Genomic DNA, 26,769 nt, shown 5'->3' with positions numbered 1-26,769 from the left:
TTCTAGAGAAGGCAGCCAGTGACTAAACAAAGGGGTGATGCAAAGGCCTGTTTCTGCCCAAATTTGTACTCATCCAACAGATAATCTTTGTTTAGGAGCTTCTTGTTGAAGATGTTGTATTATTTTATAGTCACCATGTTACAAATTATTTTAGATTTGATTGGTTATGGTACTTACAGTATGTTATGATATGGATTCTTTGTGGTAGCCAGGAGGTTCATTTGGTCTCCTAACAGTATAAAGGAATGGAAGCAAGAGTAAAAGTTACGAAGGCACTTGAAAAACTGCATATAAGAGTTAATTTTTATGGATGCTCAATTAGCAGTAATAACTAGAAAACTGTAACTACTGAAACTCAAAGAAAATGCACATCTTTACTCTTGTTTCTAAGTCCCATCTTCACATCCAGTTCATCCTTTCCTAGCATGTATTGAAATTTCTCTTCTATTTTTCAGTAGATGATCACATGACTACTCTGATAGGGTAAATGAAAGAAAATTCCAAAGGAAGATAATATGAGTGCTGAATAAATCCCTGAATGAAATAAACAGAGTGGGTGTGAATATTCATTGCAGTGATGATAGTGGGTGTGGTGATATGGAAAACAAAGACAGGGAAGAAAAATTGAGAAATATAGGCAGCAAGTACAGATCTCCCTCAACTTTCAATGGGATTATGTCCTGATAAACCCATCATAGATTGAAACTATCATAATTCTAAAATGCATTTAATGCACATAACCTACTGAATGCCATATCTTAGCTTAACTTACTTCAAAAGTGCACAGAATGCTCACATTAGACCTATAGTTGGGCAAAATAACCTAACACAAATCCTCCTATTTTATAATAAGGTGTTGAATATCTGATGTAATCCATCAAATACTGGAAAAAAGAATGGTTGTATGGGTACAGAATGGTTGTAAAAGCATCCATCATTTACCCTTGTGATCACATGGCTGACTGGAAGCTGTGGCTCATTGTTACTGCCCAGCATCATGAGACAGTATCATACGGCTTATTGGTAGCCCAGAAAAAAAACAAAATTCAAAATTGAAGTATGATTCCTACTGAATGCATTTAGCTTTTGCACCATCATAAAGCTGAAGAATTGTAAATTGAACCATTATAAATTGGGAACCATAAATATCGAGATTAAGGTTCGAAATTCACAAGAACTGATAGGAATCAAGATTATATCTTTTTTTTTTTCTTTTTCATAGAAAGTGAATTTTCACTACAATGCTCTCAGTATAAGTGTCATCTTTCAATTTCATAGGCATGGACAATACTTAACCTTGTCCTCCTCCAATATTTTTTTAAGGTTTTATTTATTTATTCATGAGAGGCACAGAGAGAGAGAGAGAGAGAGGCAGAGACACAGACAGAGGGAGAAGCAGGCTCCATGCAGGGAGCCCAACGTGGGACTCGATCCCAGGGTCTCCAGTCTCACACCCCGGGCCGAAGGCAGCGCTAAAACACTGAGCCACCGGGGCTACCCTTATGTGTATTTTACCCAGAACAGGGATAAAATCCTGGCTATTATGGAGTAATCTAATATACATGATTGAAATATAATCTAGGAAACCTTACGGCATTCTAAATAATCAAGATTTTACTTATCAGTGCTGTTTATCTGGAAAGACTAATTATTCATCCATCTAGCCAATCATATTTGCATATATTTGTCAATCATTATTGAGTTCCAACATATCTCAGGTCTTATATACACAGGTGCTCTTAATGTAACTTCCAGGGAATTAGATATTTTCAGTGATGCATCTAAATTTTAATTTGCCTAAAAAACAAAAACAAAAACTGGCCATATCTGTGATTTTCATGTCAACATAGATTTTTCAGGGGTTAACTAAACTCCTTGAAAACCAAAGTAATGATGTACTCCATTTTTAATATCCTCTAAGAAAATATAGAAATCTGAAAAGCTTCATGATCAATGAGGATTTTATAAATTTCATCTCAAATATTGTTAAGAAATCTCAGACTTGGGATGTTTCCATAATAATCTGGCTATTGTGGGTAATGCTGCCTTAAGCATTGGGGTGCATGTATCCCTCTGAATTACTATTTTCAGTCAGAGAAAGACAAATACCATATGATTTCACTCCTATGTGGAATTTAAGAAACAAAACAAACAAGCAAAGGGGAAAAAAAGAGAGAGAGGTAAATCAAAAAACAGACTCAACTTTGGAGAACAAACTGATGGTTACCTGAAGGGAGATGAGAGGGCCATTGGGAGAAACAGGTGATGCAGATTAAGGAGGATATTTGTGATAAGCACCAGGTGTTGTATGGAAATGTTGAATCACCATTGTATACCTGAGACTAATATTACATTGTATATTAACTAACTGGAATTTAGTAAAACCTGAAAAAAAAAGAAATCTCAGATTATCCTATAATACTAAGAGAAATTTTAAACACAGAGCGCACTTGAAAAGAGTAGGGAAATGGTGCCCCATCACACACAATTTCTTTAATAGCATCCAAAGAAATTGCATAGGTCTTTTGGAAACCATGCTAAGTTAGGGCTCATTTCAATGCAAGGAGATGGATTAGGTACATTGGACATGTCTTCTGATATTCGGAACGTCATGCCTACAATGTGTTCTCAAATACACAGAAATACTGAATTCTTGAAATAGTTCCCCGCATACTTGAAAAAAGCCATGTTAGCCAAAACACAATTTAGACATGTAAGCATATAGGTAGTCTATATGTATTGAAATGAAATCCATGAAATGTATTACTCTGGAAGTTTGTATAGATTAAAAAATGTATGTACTCAAAAAGGGCTAAAATTACTATCACACGGGTTAAGTTGTACTGTTTGAGCATGGCTTTGTTAGGTAGGGGCTGATTTTAAGACAAGCAACTGCCATGCTTGTCCATAAGGTACTTCAATACCACCTTCAAAGATAAAACTAGGATTTTAAGGAATCATTGAAATCACAACCCATGATTTAACATCCATGATTTAATCCCTGAGCCCAGGTGAAAGAAAGCAATTTTAAATTTAGTTAAATTACATTTATCATAAATACATCTTAATATTAATACAATTAATATTATGAAAGATATAATAGTAGATTTAAGATTCATTCCATATAGATAGCACTTTAAAAACAAAGGTTCCATTAATCACAGATTATCTTTATTAATTCTAGTTACTTAAATGGATAATTCAAAGTGACAGAGGAAACAAAGGCCTCGTACTTAATGGTCAACAGATGCCATTGGCTTAATTATGAAGCCCGGATCAATTATAAGGGTCTAAAGTCTGAAATTCTTCATTTTTTTGTGTAGTTTTGATATGTAGAGTATGTGCCTTTTAAAATTTTAAATATGATTTGCCAGATTTTTCTGGTTGTTTCATTTATACAAAACTGATGGTTCTTTTGTTGAAATCTGCACTAGAAGATGAATCAAATTTGGCAGTTCCCTCTTACCACACAGTGAAATGGACATAGCGATAACTATATCCCATCTCAGCCAAAAGGTCTGTAATGGGAAACTGGCACATCATAAATCTAGTGGCATGAAAGTGATTTTTGTAAAGAAGAAATGACACACATTTAACCAGGTCTTGTTACAATCTTCAAGCTGCCATTTCTGTCTCAGATATAGCCATCAAAGGGAACAGAGTGGCCCTGTTGTTCTTTATCCCTGTCATAATAGTTCCACTGAAATATGCAGGCTATTTAGCATTTTAGGTATAGGCCTCTTTATCAATGTCTCTTCAGTATATGACTTAATGCACGAATGCCTCTTTAAAATTCAGCTGGTAATGCCAAATAAAATCAGCCTACATTTTAAAAATAGATACTAAATAAATAAAGGGACCATGTTTTAATTACACACATATAGTAAGGTTTTCTTCTAAGGCTCCAAAAGGCTTTTATTCATAGGTTAACATAAGGAAACAATTGAGCTTGGAATTCATGAAAAACACTGTCATCTTATGAAAAAAATGGATTCTGATAAAAAAAAAAACAATAATTGAAGTAAAAATGAGGTAATTATTTTAATAGCCTATTGAAGATTTCAGTCAAAAAGGGAGGATACAATTTGGACACCTTATTAATCATTCTTTTTTTGGAGTTGCATGAATTGGAAGCTACTCTCTTGGGTTAACTCAATTAGAAGTACTCGCTGATATCATAAATCTCTTCATTTTAAGTGCATCATTAATTTTATGACAAAATTAACCCAACACCATTAGAGCAACAGGCAAATCTTGACAGCCAGTTTTTTTAGACCATTCTAGTTGATATTTGAGGGGTCCGCAAACATTTTTAACAGTTCACTAGGTTTTAACCTTGAGCCTACTACAGTTGATGGGATCCTAGGACCAGAAGTGACATTATTGTTTCTATTGCCCTGTGGGAACATTCAATGAACAACACAGCTAGCTGTGATACATGAAACCTTTCCTTACCACATAGAACCATCCTTGATACGTTCACTCTAACAGGAAGATTACTTTCAGCTTTCTGCTTTGCAGTGTTCTGATAACCTTGCATATTTAATTGTAATTGAGAGTCAAGTGACTTCTACAGAGGATGCATTTTAATTAGCTATCAAATTAATGGGGAGGCTGTTTGTCTAGATTTTCTTTCTTTGTACTAATTAATTGTGAGTCAAGGGTCGGGATCTTGTCTTGCAGAATCCATTGAAGACATTCATTTCAAATATTTATATACATCCACTTACAAGCACAGGATTCAGAGTTCATTTTACAATCTAATATAGGCCAAGAAGGAGCATTTCCATGTATGTGCTGGCATCATGCTGCAAGTAATAATGATGGCAAAGTAAATATTCAAAAAACTTTGTTTTCTGTTGCAATCTTCGAGGTGGATAAAAGTATATTATTTTAAATATCATTAAACAAGCAAAAGAGCTCTATAGACAAAGATTATATATTAATTGAACAAAAATTATATTAATAATAAAGGGCAAATACACCAAATTTGAGGAGTCCGTAGAAAATAAATGGAATGTAGAATTGAGGGAGTGTTTAGCATCCAATTACTTAAAATGAAAACATTTAAGCAAAAATTAATTCAGTTTTAAACTTCACCTTGTGCCTGGAGTTACATAGCACTATCAAAATGGTCACAATGTCAGTTTTGCAAATGATTTGAAAATTTTTAAAGCTATAAATATTAGCCTAGAAAGTTTGTATTTGACATGCCTATATTTACTAAACATTTGAGTGACCTTCCCCATGTCACTGTGTGGTTCTGCAAAATGTGAGATGCTTCAGGATCCTGAAAATGGGTGGAGGCACCCACTCAGTTAAGAACCTGATTTTTTATTTCAGCTCAGGTCATGATCTCAGGGTCACATGATGGAGCCCTGTGTCAGGCTCCATGCTCAGTGCAATCTCTTGTGGATTCTCTCTCCCTCTGCCCCTTTCACTCATTCTCTCTCTCTCTTTCTCTCTCTCTCTCAAAAAAAATAAATCTTTAAAAAAAGAGGTGAACATAGTTTTGGGTCAAAGTGAATCTATATTGCTATACTTCATGCATAAAAGAAAACTTGGACCCTTTCTCTGATACAGATAGAAAAGAATGCATTGCCAGGTCAATAGCTACGAAGTGCCACAGTTTGTTTGTTTTGCTTCTTTTTTTTATTTAGGTAAATGGTTTAAGATGGGAATCACCATCATCACATCTTTTAAATCCTTAATTGTGGCATAAGTCTCTGAAATTTCTACTTGCTTTTATTTTACTATTCAGCCAGAAGATAGGGCAGTTTGGGAAACTTCGAGGGAGCAGAGAATAACTTCTGTCTAAATCCTTGGATGTACTAGATCTACTATAAGAGAACTTGGACCAGAACTTTATTCATTATGTGGAGTCTACAGGCTCCCACTAAATGAGGGGCATGATGATTTTAAGGTACCTTAGAATCTTCATCAATTTGGATGCGATATCCAACAATCCTCAAAAGTTCTGAATATTTCTTTTTCTCATTGCAAGGTTAAGACTGGTAATTGACATACAATCCTTTGTCTTCTGACCTACACAGTGCACCTTGAGTTGATTATTAGCTAACCTGAGTTTATCATTTTCTTTTTTATGCTTTAAATAAGTCATCCAACAACATAATCTTTATAATTATTGTTTTATATTGTTTAAGTACCACAGCTACCATATAAGCCAGTGCTTGATCTTCTTCTCTTTTAAAGATTTACTTATTTGATTGAGAAAGAGAGAGAGAGAGAGAGAGAGAGAGAGAGAGAGAGAATGCATGAGCAAGTGAGGGGAGGGGCAGAGGGAAGGAGCAGAGGGGGAGGGAGAAGGAGAGAATCTCAAGCATACTTCTCTGGCAGAGTGTGAAGCCCGACATGGGGCTCAATCTCATGAACCTGAAACCAAGATCTCAGCCAAAATCAAGAGCCAAACACTAAATGGAGCCAATCAGGTGGCCCTTAATCCTCTATCTATAATTCATCCTAGTCACTGCTAGCAGGGCTCTTAGAAATTGTAGTGCTACTACGTGTTAGGGTAATCATCACCCCACTTACCACCAACAATGGGGTCTTTATTATATCTGGCTAGTGGGTGAATCCATTTTAGAATTCCTTTCTAATACTTTACTTTGACAGACCCACTTCATATTTCCCAAAGCAGAGCTTGAGACAAGGGCTTTGTGTAAGCAGTTTATATTGGGTAGTAGTCGAGACTATATAGGGGAAACTGGGAATAGTACAAAAGCTATACAGATGGGTATTTTCATGTTGATTACCACAATGGGAAAATTAGGCTGGTTTCTCAGAGAACTTCGGAAGAAACAGGAATAATGAAGAATAGAACTAGCCGTCTAAAAGGAGGAAGGGGCATTTTTTATTGGTTAATGGTTGCTCCATTGGTTAATGGTTACTCTCTGGAGCATTAACACCTTCATATTCTCAGGCCACACATGTTTGAGTTTCAGATGGGTTCCCGTAGAACTCCTTTTTCTCCCCATGGTCAGTCCTTATATTATTTGTTGTCAAATAATCAAGGACAACTAAGTGCAGCTTGAGTAAGGCAGAGCTATAAACTTGGATGATATGAGGGAGAGCACATTCCTAGAGTGGATTTTATATAAAGGTGTTGGACCAGCAAGGAAGAATCATGGCAAGAACATCTGGAGCTTGCCTTTTGCACCAGCTCAGAGATGCCTCAGGGCAGGAAGCAAGAGTGCATTATAGTTTAAATATATGTGTGCGTGCTTTAATATCTGAAATCTGTGACTATGTTACCTTCCTTGGCAAAAAGCACCTTGCAGATTTAAGGTTGTGGACCTTAAAATGAAGAGATTATCCAAGTTGATCAATCTAATCCTATTAGCCCTTAAACACAAAGAGCTTTCTCTAGCTAAAAAGGGATGGGATCAGCAAAAGGGAAACCAGGGAGATTATAAATCTGAGGGAAATATGAAAAATGGTTCTGAGATGTTCTAGGGAAGATTTATATTTTCCCCATTTTTTTTTTTTTATCCAGATGCAAAGTCCTGGGATCTGTATTAGAAAAGGAAGTGGGTAGCCCTACCTCCACTGTTCCCAATCCAGGCTTCTACAATCTTTCAAAAGGTGATGCTACCAGAAAATAGCGCAGATATCTAGGACTATTTTGAAGAAAGAGAAGGGGTGTGGAAGCACTAAAGAGGCCTTTTTCTCTCCCAATGAATTTACAGAAGGTTAGAGCCCAACATAAGATGTAATATTTGGGGATGTAGCTGGTTGTGGATTACAGAAAGAATCCTGGTATTATGACATACAGGAGCATCGACGTTTTTATGCACTTCTTTGTTTTATTATGTAAGTAAATAAAATATATTGATATGAGAATGAAAATAATCATACTGTGTTCTAGGAAAGACCCATTAGGAAATATGAGGGAGAAATGGTCCAGGAGTTATAGGCCTAAGAAAGATATTTAAGAGGCATAAAACTGATGGAAAGTGGGAACAAATATTGCATACCCTATGTACTGGACAGCACTTGAGGGACAGTGTTTTCTCTGTAATTAAACATCACTAATGAAAAAGAAAAAAATAAAAAGAATCCTGGACTATTATTATTTTTTAAAATTTCATAGACAAGGATATGAGCACAAGGACATGCTGAAAAAGAGAACTTATGAAATTGACTGGCATCATGAGTAGGAAACAGGAAGCATATTATGGCACCTCAGCAGAAAGCCATGAAAATAATATAGACTAGACTAAGCAGGACAAAACAAAAACAAAACAAAACAAAACAAAACAACAACAACAAACTAAATTAAGAAGGAAGGTGAGTAAAATAATGAAGGACTAGTTCCTGAGGCACATGCATACATGCACAAATGAAACATTAGTTGAGTCTACTGGGACAAAAGTAAACTAAAATTACAGTTAAGAAACTTGAAAATCTCTTCTAGAATAAGAAGGAAAAAAAGAAAAATTATTAAAATGATACATGTGTGAGAAAAAAGAAAGACTTATAACCTAAAAACTTCTGTATATTAAAGAAATCAATTTGGACAAAAGTAATAAAGATATCTTGAAGAAAACAAATCTCAGCTAAAAACAGGTTCCTGTAAGTAGACAAAATTAATAAAAACGTGCATATGTGGCAAAATATTTTTATTACAATTAGTTTTGTGTTTTTAAGTCTGGGAAGAAATGTTACATGAAAAGAAAACCTGTTTGGTCTCAGACTTATCCTTAACAACATTGAATAACAGAAGGCAGTGTGAGGCAAGTGCAACCTAATTTTTCAGGAAATGGAAAATCTCCATACATGAGTTGAGTTGACATTTGTTTTTGAAGACCTTAGAGAGATGTTTGTATAAATACAATAGCTCAGCAAAATATACCACAGATAAAGGCTTTTTATAAGTATACTTGATAAAATATACCAATAAAATAAGATTTACATCAAAATAAAGAAATTAAGAATGGAAAATCATATACTAAAAGAAATTTTAAGTTTTAAAAGAGAAATGTTAAATGTAAAAATAGTTGAAAATATTCCAGTTAATAAAGAGAAAACAAAAAATATAAAAATATATCATTTAGTTTGTTAAAATAAAACCACAAATTGTATCAAAGACTATGAGGGCAAATGACATGAAGGGAATCCAAGAATATTAAATGTCTCATGTTAGAGGGGAAAAAAAGAGACATTTTTAAATTTTGGATTTAATTTTTAGTACATTTTTTTTAGTACATTTTTTTAAAGTTAAAATATTTAACAGAAAAACAAATAATAAATAGCTTTCAAATCAAAAGACAAAAATAAAACCATGCAATATGAAGTCTGAATAGGATGAACAGAAACTGAATAAAAGTAAGTAAATAAAAGCCCAGGAAAGACATACACCCGAATACTTTAATGTTATAATGTTATATTTTAAAAGCAGGGTAGAAAATTTAAATTTATACATGAATCTACAACAAATGAAAATTCTCTAAAATGGTAACTGGTTATTTCTAGTGTTTTAACTTATTGGTAATTTTTATTTTTTCTTTATATTTATTTACTAAATTTTCTAAAATGACTATTTTTTCTTTACAATAACTAAGAAATACAGGTTAGAACAAAATAATCTAAGAGGAATATTGGCTTCCTGTACGGTCAGTTTGGATAGAAAAAAACAAGAAGCAAATGGAGAGAACTATGATGATTTTATATTAAGGAAGAAGAACCTAGGGTTTAGTTATCACTCTGGATAAGGGTAGTGATTTCTGAAATTATAAACCAGAGAAGCTAAACATAATTGAATTTTATATAAAATAGGAGAGAAATGCCATCTTCACAATCAATGGGACATCAAAGCCAGTGTGTGAAAATATGCAAGCTGTGTGTTGTTGTGTATTTATATAGAGTTCCACAAACATACCACTGATGCTAGCTGACTGTAGGGATGGAGGTTAGTCCCATTTGCAAGCTCACTGTCCAGTTATTTCCTACCTAATTTTTGACATTATCTATTGAGAAATGTTGTACCTCATTAGTCAAGTTACTCTAAACTTCAACTCTGTCTATTGTTTTTTTAAGTATCTCTTTAAGCAACCTTATATTTCAAAATCCTAATTTTTTTTCTCAATTATATCTCATAGTTTGTTCTCTGTGTGAAAAAATATTTTCTCACTTAAATTACTGACTTGGGTAAGATGTGTATGGTTTTCACAATGGACATTATCTTTTGAAAAGTTACAACATTTTATTATTGGTTCCCCGAGCCACTATGGCATAAATAGCTAGAAATCAATTGCATCAGAAGTCTCATATTTTATGTATTAAAACTGCAGAGGAAACTACAGCTGAAAAATTATCTTGAGGTGAACAAATGAGTAAAGCATCGGTACTGCATTAAGTTCACCGTTATCTTACAAATCCCAGCTAAAGCGGCAGACTATCCATCAGAGAGAATGAACACATTCTAAGCATAGAATTTATCAAATAGGCCATCTTTAGTATCAATTTTTCTTTTGATTTTTGATCACTTTGGATTAAAAAAAATGATTGGATTCACTAGAAACTATTTTTCAGAATAAATTACAGCCACTTAGATATAATATCTACTAGAAAAAAGTTAAACCAGACAACTCTTTTCATTTCTTTTTCTTTTTCTTTTTTTAGAAGAGATACATGCATAGCACATTATGAAGTACATGTTCCTGGACCTCTGGATATTATTCCATCAAAAACTAAATGCTGTTCTGAATAAAACTACTTCCATATAATGTTAATTATCTTTATATTTTTCTTGATTTGTTAACTTTCTGAATATGTTAGCAATGGAATTGGTAGGAGAATTGAAAAAATGAACCATTTTATGGCACTTTTGTTGTTTTTTCACATTTCCAAAATATGTGGAAAAAATTTTTTTTGCCATATTATATGGTAGTCACCTTCACAAAGAAGTTCTTGAGCCTCTCCTTTTCTTACAGGTTACAATTCAAGAATTTCTATTTAGATGACTCTAATTTACATTAAATTATATCATCTAATTTTGAAGAAGTTTTATTAAACTGATGGAAACTGGAATGGGGCATTAGGTAAAGAAAACAGCTTTCAAATAGTGGTGAGTTATATTTTGCTCAAATCTGTGGGATTCCTAGTCTCTTATATTTTATTTTTTTTTAAGTAAAACGACATGAAAGAGTTGACTCTAAATAGTAGAAGTATTCTTAGAGAGGAATCTGATTTTTACATTCAAAGTATCTGTTTGAAGCTAATGGACACTCGAGAGGATAATGGAAAATAAGCAGTGTATTATTTTTCTATTCCTTTCATCACATATACCAATATTTCCAGTTAGGGTTTGGAAATTGTGGGTATTTTGCATTTATAGTTCATTTATAGTAGCTATAACATACATTGAGTATTGAACTTCTTCATATCTTAGTCATCATAAAAATGGAAAGTAACATTCATACAAGGAAAGTGCAAGCTTAAATCTCAACCTCAAGAATCCAATGGCCCAATTTACACAAAACTGTAAAAGTTTCTAAATGAAACTTTTCTCTTAGTAATGTTTTGTTGTTTATGTTGTTTTTTGTTTTTGTTTTTGTTTTTGTTTTTGTTATTTTTAGTGTATAGGCACTTTACTAATACCAAATTTCTATAACTCATGCATCATTGGTATTAAAAACTAAACAAACAAACAAAAAACCTTGGGCACACCATGATTTTGATGCTGAGAGGCCTTTCTCTCTCTCTCTCTCTCTTTCTCTTTCTTTTTTTCTTTTTTTGATTTAGCTGTTTCAGTTGAGTTTTTTAATAGTGGAAGGCAGAACATAGTCCTTTGTCATCTGTTCTTAATAAGTGCAGTTTTGTTCCCCACAAGAAATTTGGCAGTCTGTAGACATTCTGGTTATTGCAACTTTGGGTGGTACTAGTAACATCTAATGATAGAAGGCAGAGATCCTGCTAAATATCCTACCTTGTAAAGGACAACAAAGAATTAACTGGCCCAATATGTCTAGAGGTTGAAAACCTCTACTTTGGATGAATAGTAATTTGGGTGGGAAGAAGAATTTATCATGAAGCATTCATTTTTAGAAATTGTGTTCCATCAAATCTTGAAGGAATGTTTTAGGAGGTATTTTGGTGATGGCATTTATAAAGGATGATTGCTGTGGTGGAGAATTGCACATCTGAATTGGTAGCATTTATATGAGTTTTTTGGATAAAATAATTGAAATAGAAAGAGCTAGATCTAAATAAATAGAGTAAATTTAAGTAGTTGAAAAAATATCTTTGTCCAGTAAAGACTAAAGACAAAATTATTGCAAAAATAAAAGCTAAGAACTCTGATGTGGACTGGCATGGGATGGTGAGGCATAACATGGACATAAGGATTGTGATAATGTAAACTCAACTATGGCTTTCATCAATGCCCTAGTGAGAAAATAGGTCTTTTTGCCAGACTGTGGGTGTTAGTTGATTGGCTGTATATCATATATGACTTGCTAGATATTTATACCACTGTTAATTGTATCAAGATCATTTCAATCTGTTGGTTCTGTTTTTTTTTTTTCAAATAATAATTTCAGTTACATATATAAAGCTCTGATATAAAAAGGCCCCTTTGGATAATATAACTCAATGATACTTCCAGTAAGTCAGACCCTGCTACATTTGCTTCTCCAGGCTGATACTGCAGGTCAGTATACCAATAACCATTCCAGGTACATAATAATGCCTAAATAGCATCTAAAGGAATCTGAGTTTTCCAATAAAGTACACTTTTTTAAGAATGGGAAAGGCAGGAAGAGCTTTGGCTTATTTCAACACAATCACCATGCTACTGTGTATATGGCCTACTTCTCTATCACAATATAAGAATCTGTAATAAGCAATGTAAGAAGGGGGAAAAATATAAAGCCAGAAAAATGTTTCTGCTTCAAGAAAAGAGAAAATGCTTTCTCTATTGTGCTTTTAAAAATGATGCAATGAAATCTATCCAACCCAGAAAGTATGCTCTAAGGATTTAACAAAAATTATGTCTCATGTCGAGTAAAATAGTTTTCTAGGGATATTACACCCAATAAAGAAAGGGGTTTTCTTACTTTTAAAAACTACCCAACACAAGCACTTAAATATGTAGAATTTCATTTAAATAAGTCAGTCAACAATTTTTTATAAAGTATTTAACACTTCATTGTAGAAACATAGGCAAAATGACTATTATAACCAAAATGAAAAATACTGTTCAATTTAAAAAATGTACTTAAACAAGAACCTGAAAAAGTTTATGATATGCATAACATTGTTCAAGCAAAATTGCACTAGTATTACATAAATCAATAGTTTATAAAGGCCTCAATATGGCAAAGTTTAGAAATAGGTAGTATGCATGCACATAGTACAACAAAAAGTCTCTTTATAAAACAGCAGTTTTTTTTTTTAATGCTTGTACAAAGGGATAAAGAGCAACCACAAACATATTTCATCTGTTAGGTTAATACATTATGACAGCTAAAAGTCAGTCATGTCTATCAGAGGAACAAAAAGCCCTCCATACCTTATGAATAAATCTTTTGTGCCTTTAAAGATATCTGTATAAAAATGCTATCCTTTTTTATACAACTTAAATAAATCGTACTTGTTTCAATCAAAATTTGAAAACCAAAAAGTGAATGGCGGGGGTCCATGTGTTTTGCATAACTGGAAGAAACCAGAGTACCAGAGTAACTGGTCAGCATTTACACTCTCCACCTTTGATTATGGGCAGGTAATTGTTTTCCTATAACCTGGAAAGTTCTTTAAGAATATGTTTTGAATAGGGCAAATAACGGATTAGTCATACTGTGTATTGAAAATATTTACTAATTACTCTATACGATAATGGCTATTTTGCCTCTTTTGACCGAGCAAAGAGAACGCATTCGCATCATTGAAATTGTCATCAATTTGTGTGCTTATATATTATTGTTCAGTGTTCTGTGTAGTAAGGGGTTGGGTTAATCTTCCACAAAATGCACATGACTGGGAAGAACTTCCTAAGGCATGAGGACCCAATGCCCTGTTGTGCTCCAGGCTGGCTATTCACCTCAGGACCAAGGGAGAACGAAAGGTCTTATCCATAGCAAATGTAGTCTTTCCACTTCTGGTTATATTTTTGCTATGTTCTATCACCTAAATATAACTATTGTTTACAGGGTGTATATGTTTAGTATATCACAGAGAGTCCACTAAATTTTGGCAAATGTATTCATAGGTGTTCATGCAAATTATCAATTGTATATATTTTTAAAAGTTTTTTCCTCAAAATTTTTATCTATCACTTGGCAATCTAAGGCTAATTTCAAAGCAGGTGACGTTGGATTTGTGAGGGCTAGGTATTTTCAGCAGTCTGAATCAATCTTAATGGATACAAGGAAGAGAGTTGACCATTCAATCATTCTTCCATCAATTTAAATGGAAAAATAAAATGACATTGTATTACAGCTTTCAGACCATATAATGAAAAAGTGCAGAGATTCTTTTTGTTGATTAAGTAGAACCAAAAAAGTTCATATAAAATAGATTGCTCATATTCACACTACAAAGGAATATGTTGTTTGTAATTTTAACAAATTCAAAGGTGAGTCATATCAGCAGCATTGTTGTAAATTGTATTGTAGTGCAGTTCTTTTTCATAAAAATACCATACAAATGGTCAATCAATAGTCATCAGCAAAAAATAAAACCCAGAAAACTCAGATAACAATTAACCAGGAGTAAGATAAAGAAAGAGGTAATGCTGATGCCAAAACAAGTATAATACTGTTGGAACATACAAAAGTAATCCTTATATTTTATACATTTATACAGCATATAAAAGGTATCGCTGATTATGCCACCGTCTCTCTTATCCCAATTTCTATTTTCTTTGGAAGCAGTTCTTTCCTTTCATCAACACTTCCTAAGGAGTTTCGACAGTTTTGCCCATCCATATACAGTTTTGCATACACTGGATTGGAGTAATTTGTTGGCTGAAGGAGGAAAAGAAATAAAATTTTTCTCATCAGTTTTGATCACATTGGTTATTTTCTAGGATGTCTTTTTAATGTTAACAACATTTATATGCAATACATTTAATTTTCTAAATAGTAGCTTATAAATGTAATTTAAATTGTTTACAGACTTCAGTTGACTTTTGTGAGGTATTAGATAAAAACATAATTGTACATTTTTCAGGTAACTTGTGAATCTAAGTGGAACTTTGACATAATAGTAAAAGCCGGAGGATATCTTTGTGAAGACAATATTCACTGGGACTTTATTTAAAAGAATAAAACATTAAACTAAATCATCTTATTTCCAGTCCGTACATTTGTCCCTTATTGCTGTTGCAGTGGCAGGAAAGATGTGTTTACAGAAAATTATCTAAATTGCTTGAGGCTTAGAATTTTTTCAATATGAAGTTAAAATCAGGAAAACAAAGAAAATAATAGTAAAATATATTGGTGGAATAGACTTTAAAATAGACAATATTTTTGCTTCAAACAACTCATACGTAATTATCATTGGAAATACTTTTGGACTCTTCCAAGGAATTGTGATATTCACAGTCATCTTAATTTTCATACTTAGAGCACTTTGAAGTAGAACTGATACATGTAAAAGTGATCTATTTCAGTTGAAAAACATGCAGCATTCATTGTTTTTTATTAACTGCAACTTAACCCAAGAAATTACTGCCTAATTTTTGTTTAATTTTGTTTTGTCTTCTCATCAACAGAACACTAAATCTTAGTTCCGACAAAGAAACATATAATCTTTGAGCCATGCAAATGAGACAAACATGATAAAAAATGAGAATGAAAACAGCTGATGGGAGAGATGTTTAGGGGAGAACATACTCATTCCTGTGAATCTTTATACCCTTATTTTTAGACCTCTTCCATCTACCATGAACTATGTAACCTAAGACAGAGTATTTTCCTCTAGAATCTAGTCACTTAATTAAAAAAATAAAATAAATAAGAGTGGCTTTTATTAGACCACTTCTAATTTCTCAATATGATGGCATATTTTGTAGTATATTTTTATTTAAGTGAACATCAAACTTACATATACTAAACACAACATTAATTGGAAGTGAATCAAACCAAACATGAATTTAAGCTTAAATTAATCAGTTTAAATTTCTGGCTAGAGAATTCCAAAAATAGCAAATATTCATTTTTTTATTGTTAAAGTGCTATGACATTTTCAAAATCAGCAGAAGAGATATTTCTACTTAATAGCTTGTCTAAAATGATAACATGTTTTATATGTAGTCTTGCATAAGCAGGACGTCTAACATAAGCCTCTGATTTTAATGCTGTTTTGAAATCTCTTGTTAATTAAAAACTCAATTAAAGACAGGCCCTATCTAAGTCTAGCCATCATCTTTCATTGCGAGGGTTTCTGTGATGGAATGGATATGGAATAATGAATTTTCTTCTCTCACCCCAGCAGTTAGTGGTCCTTTCAAATCAGAGTTTAGGTAGATGGGCGGCGCTGTGTGTGGAAGCTTGAAAGCACTGGACCCTCCCCCTATATACCTGGCCTGTATGTAAACAGAGAGTTTTAGTTTCCATAATATCATGGAACGATTTTCATTGACATAAACTCATAGTAAGTCATAAGAACAGCATAAAGATGCTCATTAGCCCTCGGGCATATTGTATTCATAGTAACTTTAATAAACTAAGAAAAAAACTGTTAATATTGGATCTGTGCTTCATAAGTAGACAGTTTTAGTATGTACATCTTCCTGATAGACATGCCATGCCTCAAGTAATCTCCATACATTTCTATTTATTTAACTTCATCTTTCCCAAAGAAATCATCTTTGCTAACTGCTCTGTGAAAAATACACAAGCCTCCCCCCACTTAAGGTTTGTCAACTTTGAAAAGTTCTGACAGTAGCATATTCTGAACACTCAAATATCTGGCTGCTTCCAATTAAAGATTCATCACCATTCTGTATTTTAAACAAATAAAAATCTGGCACTTAAAAAAATTCTGTATTTTTGAAATCTGACTCTCCAGATGAATTACTAATTAAAATGGTTTCCTAAGACTCCATGCAAGAACATTGACTTTAGATTTTCTTGGGTCTAAGAGCAGAATTAGTCAGTCAGGTACACTCATATTTGGGATAGCAATCCAAAAGGGGGAAAAATAGATAAGAAGTTGAAAAGCATAAAAATCATGTTCAAATTTGAAGTAAATTAAAGGTGAATTGAAAAAAAAAGCTGTCAATTCTTAACAATGAATAGTCACAAAGTTTGAGATAAGGGCAAGGGTCTCAGAAAAAGATTTTAAATATAAACTCAGGTCAATACTGCCTCTGCATTTCCCCCACAAAGATCTCTTTGAAAAAATATTGAAAATAATCTAAGGTTTGAGATGAATTTGGATATAAAACCAGTAAACACTAATTTCTCTTTTTTGTGATCTTCAAACTATTCTGTGATTATCTCCATAGTCAAATCTTTTTTATTAACCGTATTTACTATTTCAATTATTTTGATTAAAAGGTATGATTGAAGTATACATTTATCCATTTTGAAAATAATGAAAATGCTCTATAAAATCATTTTTATGTGTAATACAGTTTTTATTTGATCACATCATGACTATATCAAACCATCATGACTCAGCAGATACTGTATGAAAAATATTTGATCATTAAGGTTGCTTCAGTGTAGCCTCCTGCTTTCCAAAAGTGCTTATACCTATTAGGACTAATTGTGTTTTTTTGTAGTTACTTCTTAGGCAACAATTCATATTTACATTTCAAAAATCAGAGCTAGCTAGACTCAGCCATCTAAGTCACATTAATGTAATTTTGGTCAATCAGTCAGCAAATTGGTAAATAAATATCTATTGAATGTCATGTGCAAAGTACATTAAAAGTATATCTGGGGGGCACTGAAGCATAGTTTAATCTTCCTTGAGTAAATAGAAAAAAATTTAAATGGAGTACTAAAAAGCTATTTTCTTTAAGTATCTAAAATTGGCTTAATTCTATCACTAGAAATAAAAATGATGGGGAAAAAATGAGAACTCTCTTTCTGAAAAGTATATAAAGTATGTCCTCATCAGTTCATATACTACTTATATACACTGTACTTTTTCCTAAGAAAAATTCAAAGAATAAGAAAAGTCTATTATTTAATATGTCTTTCTTCTTCATAGATAAATTGTCAAATAACAATGTGTACCATATGTATAGTCTTTCACTTTCAAGTGGAAAACAGCAAAACTTAGGGTTCCAGATTTATTTCATGAACAATTTCAAATATAAGAGTTAATTAATAATTAATAGTAAATACAAATTTACTTCTAATTAGGAAAAAAAATACTATAATATCTTTTTATAGTGTAAAGATTTATACATACAGTAACAATTGATTCCTTTTTGGAGAAATAAATATTTGACCATCAATTTCAGTCTCACTATGGATTCAGAACTAGCCTAAATGTATGGGACCCTATTCAATTCAACATCTTTGGGAGCAGCTTTTGCTATAAGTTGAACCCATTTGGAGATAGATCAGTCACTGTGATTATTTACAATGTAAATGTGGATTTAGGGCAAAAGACCTTTAATATATGAGAAAATAAATTAACCATTTAATAAATGAATGAATACGCTAAGAAAAATCAATTCCATAATAGGAAACAAATGTTCTTAATTCACAATAAAATATTCTATAATTATCATTGTAAAATATGAAGATAATACAGTGTAGTGGATCTTTGCAAGTTTACTTTACATGGATAATTGTATTATTTATCTATTTCTCTTTAAAGCTGCTCATCTGAGCATATAATAAGAACAGAAAATTTACCAAAAAAAGTCAGATTTTTCGGCTTTGTGTATCAATGACATGACTCAATAAGAAGGCTATCATGGCAGAAAAAAATATTTTCCAAAAGTAATTTGATTACAAACAAATCCAAGGGCACAGCTTAGTTGAATCAGTGAAACAAAACACTACTGGAAATAAAATACTTACTTTGGCAATGAAGTACTGCACTCTTTATATTATTAAAAAATAAATCAGACAGTATTTTTATACTAGGCTGTATATTTAGATATTTTAGCATGTCAATACATTTGGGTAAGACATTTTAAATAAACTATACACATTTATAAACTAAATGAATGAATAAATGCATATATTCTAAAATATGTTATCTTAACTTCATGCTTCAGGTCCATAATTTTATTTTTTCTTTAAAAGAGACTGTAACATTCAATGCATCCTTAAGTTATTTAATATAACATGAGATAAAGGAAATATTAAAATTCAGGACTGTCTTACAGATAAATGACTCAGGGATGTTAATGCTTACTCTTCATCATCTTAAAACATATTACCTTTGTTGCATCTACCATAAACCCAGGATCTAAAAGACCTCCATCGTTGTGATCATGATCCACCTCATACATGTTATAAGATGGATTGCCAATTTCTACATTGATTCCTCCATTGATAATAGGCTGTCTTCTAATAGTTTTTGTCCTAGAATATATGAACATTAATGTAAGTGTAAACTGTCTCAATATTAAAATCATGATACATAAAGCCATTTTATTTGTAGATTTACTAACAATATAACTCATAGAGAGTTCATAAATAAAGTGCATTCAAAATAAACGATATTTATCAAGCCATAGAACAAAAAGGGTCTTAATGTGGTAAGTTATTTCCTCGAATTATTTAGATTTAACTGCAAAAAATGCACTTGGAACATATTCCTATTAAATAATTAATACATTAATTGAAACTGAATATTCACTAATTCATTATTTTTTTTTTAAATTTTTTTATTTATTTATGATAGTCACAGAGAGAGAGAGAGAGAGAGAGAGGCAGAGACACAGGCAGAGGGAGAAGCAGGCTCCATGCACCGGGAGCCTGATGTGGGATTCGATCCCGGGTCTCCAGGATCGCGCCCTGGGCCAAAGGCAGGCGCCAAACCGCTGCGCCACCCAGGGATCCCCTAATTCATTATTTTTTAAATTCACTTTGACCTATGATTTCTGAAAATCATGACTAAAAGTAGTGATAAAGAACCTTTGAAATAAAATTTCAATCCCCAAGTCATCTGTTTAAAAAAAAAAACAAAACTCTCACAAACACTTGGTTCTAGATAATAACCTTATAGACTACATATACCTTCCAGATCTTTATAACTGCATATTCACATAAATTGAAAAATTACACTTTGAGGAATTTATAAACTATACCAATGCAGAATTTCTGAATGAAATGCACACATGTGATATAAAAGACATATTCAGCATCATTGTATTGACATCACTAATCTTACACATTACGATAATAGGATGCACTTCGGAGATTCTTGCTGTTTCATGGAAAAATTACCACAGCTGTAAAATTCAACTGAAATTTTAATTAACATGTCCTCTTGTTAGTTTTGTTAGAATATATAAATAGAGCCATTCTATTAACATAACAAGGGAAAACTGTCTAAATTATACTCACTTTAAAATGAAACAGAAGGATAAAATGGTTTGAAAACAATATTTTGCACTTGGAATAACTAAATCATGTTGTTAAGAATTTTAAAAATTAAAGGGGAAAGTCACTACATATCTGTAACTATATGTGTAATTTATTTACTGACTGTCTAAACCATGGAATCTTACCTTCTTTTTCTTTTACAAAGCACTAAACCAATTACTAAGGTGGTTATCAAAGTCACCAGGAGGACTAGAGGCACAATGATGGCAATGCTTCCTGAAAAATAAATAAATGAATAGGTGAACACATAAATAAAATGAATTAAAATCTGATATAACTGAATATTATATCAAATGATTTGACCACTGATATCATGAAAAGAAAGCTCAGGCCAAACATCTATATTCTTAGTTCATATCCATGTTACTGAAAAATCACTCTCCTATTAAGATTTTTTTTTTTTATAATTCAGTAACATTTATTTTACATAAAACAATTTTCAAAGAATACATTTAAAAACCATCTAGATACTGATTTTATTGCATTACAAAAAATTAAGAGGCACAATTTAGTATTCAAATAAACTGTGAGGGGTGGAGGCGGGGCTTAAGATCGCTACAGTGGTGTTCCTTAGTCACTTAATGGCTCTGGGAACAAGAGTCTTTAATGAGGCAGTAGTGCACTTCATTTAGTAGGAATAAATCACATAAAATATATACTTTTATACAGAAAGTGTTATTGTATTACCACTTTCAATTACTTTATAAAAACTTCATTTTGAATTGCACAAAAGTTCTTTAAAATTGGTAACTCCCAGAATATAGGGCTTAGAACTAAGTATCTTGATCTGCTGGAAATGTTTCTTTAGATATCTTTCATTAATATGTTGCAGTTAAATCTCTTGAGGTTAGAAATACTGATTTGTCAGTCTGAGTGTGATTCTCACTACACACATTTACTTTCAAGGAGTACACGCGGCAAGTCAGATTGCAGCCTCGCCAATTAGGACATCAGTGTTGGATACTGATATACATAGGCCTAATATCAGTTTCACATCTTCCTTAGAGTGAGTCCTTGGATAGGTTATTTAAAACTGAGGGCTTCTGCTTCTCACCAATAAAACAGAGACAGGGAGATCTATAATACAGGGCTATTAGAATGGGGTGTGGGGAGGCAAGGGGGATTCTCTTTCTTAAATTCCAGTTCCAGAATAATGTCAGCAAAATAAATCTGAGGATTTGGCCTTATGTTGTAAATGTCCATTTTCACATTTTTCATGTATTTATAAAAATTATCTTAGGCTATAATCACCTATCCTCAAAATGGAATAAATGATCTGTGAAATAGATCTCCAAGAGTGGTCAGAGAAACTGGGTCTAGTTTTTATGCATCTGAGCATAGGGGAGAACCTCTGCTTCTGCCTTGGTAACAAGAGCAACTATCTCTGTCTTCCCAGAGGAAGGAGACAATGCCCCTTTGCTGCTAACGTGATCCACAGGAAAACACCTACCGTTGTGTCATTTATGCAGGAAGAAAACTGAATGTGAGGGTTTCTTAATAACAGGAGAGTATTAAGTAGCTTGATCAACAGTGTAATGTTAATTTTTCCAACAGACAAATATCTAGAGCCTGTGAGAAAAAAGCTTTGTCTATTTAGAATAAACATCTGGTTGATTCATTTGAGTCCGCTTAAAATTAAAACAAATGAGTCCCAAAAGAAATTGAAATTTTTTGTGGGGATCTGGAATGCCTCAAGAATGAAATGTTAGGAATTATGAAATATATGAATTTCCTCTACAAATACACATACATGTAAAAATAATATGGTAGAAAAATTGTTAATATTTAGCACAATAAACAGCTGCATAAGGTCTATAAAATAGTAACATAGATCAGTTTTGATAGCTCTAGACAGAAGATATCAGTATGACATAGTCCATACTGGAGATTGCTTACCAAAATACCAAAAAGTCTTTATTAAGGAAATCTCACATATAAGATAATCTTCCTTTCTTTAAAAAAAAGTAAAATAACTAACCCTTCCATGCAAGAAAAAAAAATGACTTGCTTTATTTAGTCAGTTCCTAAAATGTAAAACTCATTTTATTTTATTTATTTTTAAGGATTTTATTTATTTATTCATGAGAGAGAGAGAGAGAGAGAGGCAGAGTCATAGGCAGAGGGAGAAGCAGGCTCCATGCAGGGAGCCCGATGTGGGACTCGATCTCAGGACCCCAGGATCATGACCTGAGCCAAATGCAACGTTCAACTGCTGAGCCACCCAGGGGTCCCTAAAACTAATTTTATTATTTCATGTTCTTACCAAAACTATACAACAACTTCATGTGTTTGATATTATATTACCTTCTAGGTTTTGGGAAAGTGAACTTTATATGAATGTGTAATTTATTAGTAATTAATGAAAGCAGAGAATCTGGCACCTTGGATAGTAATTAACATTTATTCACAAATTTTTAAATACCAGTGAACAGCTTGGTATCTTCATAAACTATGACTTCAACTGACTGATCATGACTTTATAAATATTCTTACTTTATTATTTATATTTTTCCCTTATAATTTGTGGTAAATTGGTAGATATAAAATACTTACCAATTCTGGTCTTAGGGTATACAAAGTTACTTTCCCATCACTGCCAATTGTACACTATTTAAAAATATATTTTACTTATTCTATGTAGTTTCCTCTATTCCTATTTAAGGTAGAAATGCTGTTATATATACATACTAAAAAATTTACCTATCTCTTTCTTTTTCTTTGTCCCATTTGTGATGACAGTTCCAACTCCTTACACTGTAGCCCTTTTAGAACCTAGAATTCTAATATGTTTATATAAAAAAAAAAAACACAACTGTAATAATGCTTAGTGTAGCCAGTAAATAATGCAGGGTGGCAGTTGGGCAAGTTTTTAAAATTGGGTTTTATAAAATTTTTATATCAAGGAAAATAATTGGCAACAACATATATCTTTAGAATTAGAAGACAGATTTTTTTTCAAAATAAGTAGAATATATAGCAGCAAATATATTGTAACATATATCAATCAAAGTTTACTGCAGGTTATTTTTTTTTAGCTGTAACTTATTGGTGGATTGTTCTAAGCTGATTTTTTAAAAAGCACATTCAGTACTTATTGAAGATAGACAGGGTATCTCGACATCTCGATAACCTTGTCACTTAAAATACAAATCTTTCTTTATACAGATTGTTAGGTTGCAGAGACCCTTTCTCTGGGAGAGGCAGGATAGCACAGCAGTTGAGATAATAAACGGTGGAGCCAGACTATCTTTGTCCAAATCTCAGCTTTCTAACAACTATACTTGGGCAAATTAGTTATCTCTGTCTCAGTTCACTCATCCATAAAATGAATGTCATCATTAATACCACCTCATAGTAATGTAAATAGGATTGTCTATTATATAGAAAGTGCGACATACATGTTTATTAAATAATTAAAAACATATTATTGCCATAGCACTGCGCTTGAGTGGGGGAAGGAGGTGAGATCATTTGGGGATATGTTGAACTTAAGATTTCCATGGAATACTGAATGATATAGATATTGCCATGGGCATGGATATAGAAATTGTGCAGTGGGACCTATGTCTCAAACTCAGGAGACAAACCAGGATTGATAATAGAAATTTAGGGGTAATTGACATAAATTTGGTAAGTGAGGTCAAGAATTATGGACCAACATGAAGAGTAAGTGACGAATGAGTTGTTCAAGAAGAGACAGGGAAAATGTATCTCACAAAGAAGAGAGTTGCTTCAAGAGGTAAGAAGAGAACCAGAATAATTCAGTATCATGGAAGTCAGAGCGAGACAATCTCAACCTTTGTTTATTGGTTGAATTTATAGTGGAAAAATATAAGCATTAAATATGCCATTACAATTAATCTCTTTTGACATGTTGCTACATATTCTGCTCTTAAATTCATGTTCACATACATGTATAAATGTGAATGTAGATATATTTTTGTGATTAGGATGTTTTCTTTTGAGCATTATGATAAACAAAAATTATAAAGAAAATATCCTCACTTTGTATCACTCTCTCTCATCCCCTTGATCCCAGCACACTGGTCTTTAAGTCCCTTGAGCATCTCTCTTTCTTGTTCCAGGGTTTCCATACCTGCTGTCTGTCCCTTGTGTTTGAAATACCCTCAGCTTCTTCTCTTTCTAATCCTTCAAATCTCAGCTTCTATATCATCACTTCAGAGAAATCACTCCTGACCTCAGATCTCCTCTGCCGTTCTCTATTTTTTGCTTTTATTTTTGCTTCCTTAACAAAACCAATCAAAATTTACAATTATTTCATAAATCTCCGTGCTTACTCATTTGTTTCCTTGCTTGTTTTATTTCTGTTTACCCTTCTAGAACGTCAGCTTCATTGAAGAGGCACTGTCTGTCTCACTCACTCACTTTTCTCTGGGATCTCATTCAGTACTTGACACTTTGTTGAGGCTTAATAAATATTTGATTTGGAAGAATTAGGACAAAGCATTATTTTGTTGCATGTTTCAGTTATCTCTCTATATCTGCAAATTGTTGGTTCCTTGGTGCACATAATTAGTCATTTTTTCTATTTTAAAACAAGATGGTATAAAAGAGATAAGGGCAAAATAGGAAAAGAGGAAACACAATTCCGTAACAGATACCACATCTCTGTTGTCACTGCACTAAAATAGAGCATCTCAATATTACTGCCTCACAAATGCTGAGTATATTTTTATCCTCTTTTATTTTAGCAAATACGAATAGCATAATTCAAAAATTGAGCATCCACTCCCTTAAAACTTGAGGTGAAATTTAAATAGAAGTGCCCAAGGAATATTTTATCATATTTAATTTAAAACTCTTCAAAAACTTCAGAAGAGTCAGACTAGCTTCTTTTAAGTGGAACCTCAGCAGAACATGCTAGGCTAATAGATCCACTTAATTCCACAGGCTGATTTTTTTAGATACTTAAAACAACAAAGGCCAGAAAACATCAGTATGAGTACTCAGAGATGATTAAGAAGCTGTGCATCAATTAGAAAGGTAAATCTCCGTGCAGGCTGACAGCAGTCAGGCCAACAGAAGCAGTGTATTCTTTATTATTCCAGGGTTCAGTTATGGAATGCTTCACTGTTAGTGGAAACGCAGATCTGAAAACACACTGCTAAAGTGTCTACCTATCTTATCGGGCAGATGATTTTTCCCCAAGTTTGGGGAACATTTGACAACCATTTAAAACTATTGGGCTTTATCTTACGTAGGATCAGTTTAACTAGTTTTTTTCCCCCTTCTTTCAAAGTTATTGAGGCAAGTTTCTGTAAGCATAAATGTCTGATGATAAGTACCTTTTAATAGTGTCATTATGTGGTCAACTTTGCTCAAATTTAAGAAAATCTGACATTTACATAGCTAATAGCCCTTTCAATGTGCATTGATACTTCTATTAAATTTAATGACTTTAAATCAGTGATGGAAGGAAGGACATTAGAGTCTTTGATAAAGGATTACAAATACTTGCGACTCTTTCTGTCTGATGCAGTCTCTGTTTTAGAACTGCTGTATGTGATTAGAGACTTCTGCCTTGTAAGGGAGCTTTTTGCCCCTGCAAATAATTGGAGACTTCACCTTCCAATAAAAACATCTGGTGTTCCCCTCCTGCAAACCATTTCCAAACACCAAACTTTCCTTTGTGGATGGAACTTATGTAAAATTTGAAAATTGAATGGATGTGCTACTTTATATCCTTCTTTCCTTTTCAGAGTTTATCAATATTTAAAATTGTTTTCGACTCTTTAAAAGGCTATGTATTTCAGTCATCTTAGATAATTGAGAGATTGCCGGAAATAAAAGCCTAACATATAACTTGTCTTCATAATTCTCAGCTTATAAATTCAGTGTGTTCCATAGGTTCAAATGCATTTGAACTGCATTTTTCATTTAAAAACAGTGCTGTTGGGCAGCCCCGGTGGCCCAGCGGTTTAGCGCCACCTTCAGCCAGGTGTGTGATCCTGGAGACTGGAGATGGAGTCCCACGTGGAGCTCCCTGCACAGAGCCTGCTTCTCCCTCTGCCTGTGTCTGTCTGTCTCTCTGTCTCTGTCTGTTATGAATGAATGAATAAATAAATAAATAAATAAATAAATAAATAAATAAATATCTAAAAAAAACCCCCAATGTTCTTAATTATTGTTGAGTTTTGTAACTGGAAAATCATATGTAAATGAGTGTGCCTCCAGAACTATTATTGGCAACATGTGTATGAGCTCT

The 26,769-nt window shown here is 32.8% G+C and overlaps 1 protein-coding gene across 1 annotated transcript in view; it reads right to left on the bottom strand.

Moving 5' to 3' along the window:
• Positions 1-13,102: 13,102 nt before the first annotated feature.
• The window catches only part of LOC112912708 (low-density lipoprotein receptor-related protein 1B-like), a 142,400-nt gene continuing 128,733 nt past the window's right edge, over positions 13,103-26,769 (bottom strand). The window contains exons 22-25 of the mRNA XM_072745171.1: positions 20,669-20,759; positions 19,373-19,517; positions 16,448-16,546; positions 13,103-14,984 (exon numbers count right to left, since the gene is read on the bottom strand). Of these exons, the coding sequence (XP_072601272.1) occupies positions 14,844-14,984; positions 16,448-16,546; positions 19,373-19,517; positions 20,669-20,759 (476 nt within the window). The 3' untranslated portion in view covers positions 13,103-14,843. The remainder of the gene's footprint in view (positions 14,985-16,447; positions 16,547-19,372; positions 19,518-20,668; positions 20,760-26,769) is intronic.

This window comes from Vulpes vulpes, unplaced genomic scaffold (genome assembly GCF_048418805.1).
Source record: "Vulpes vulpes isolate BD-2025 unplaced genomic scaffold, VulVul3 Bu000000699, whole genome shotgun sequence".
NCBI lineage: Eukaryota > Metazoa > Chordata > Mammalia > Carnivora > Canidae > Vulpes > Vulpes vulpes.
This window is presented reverse-complemented; position numbering and strand designations above follow the sequence as displayed.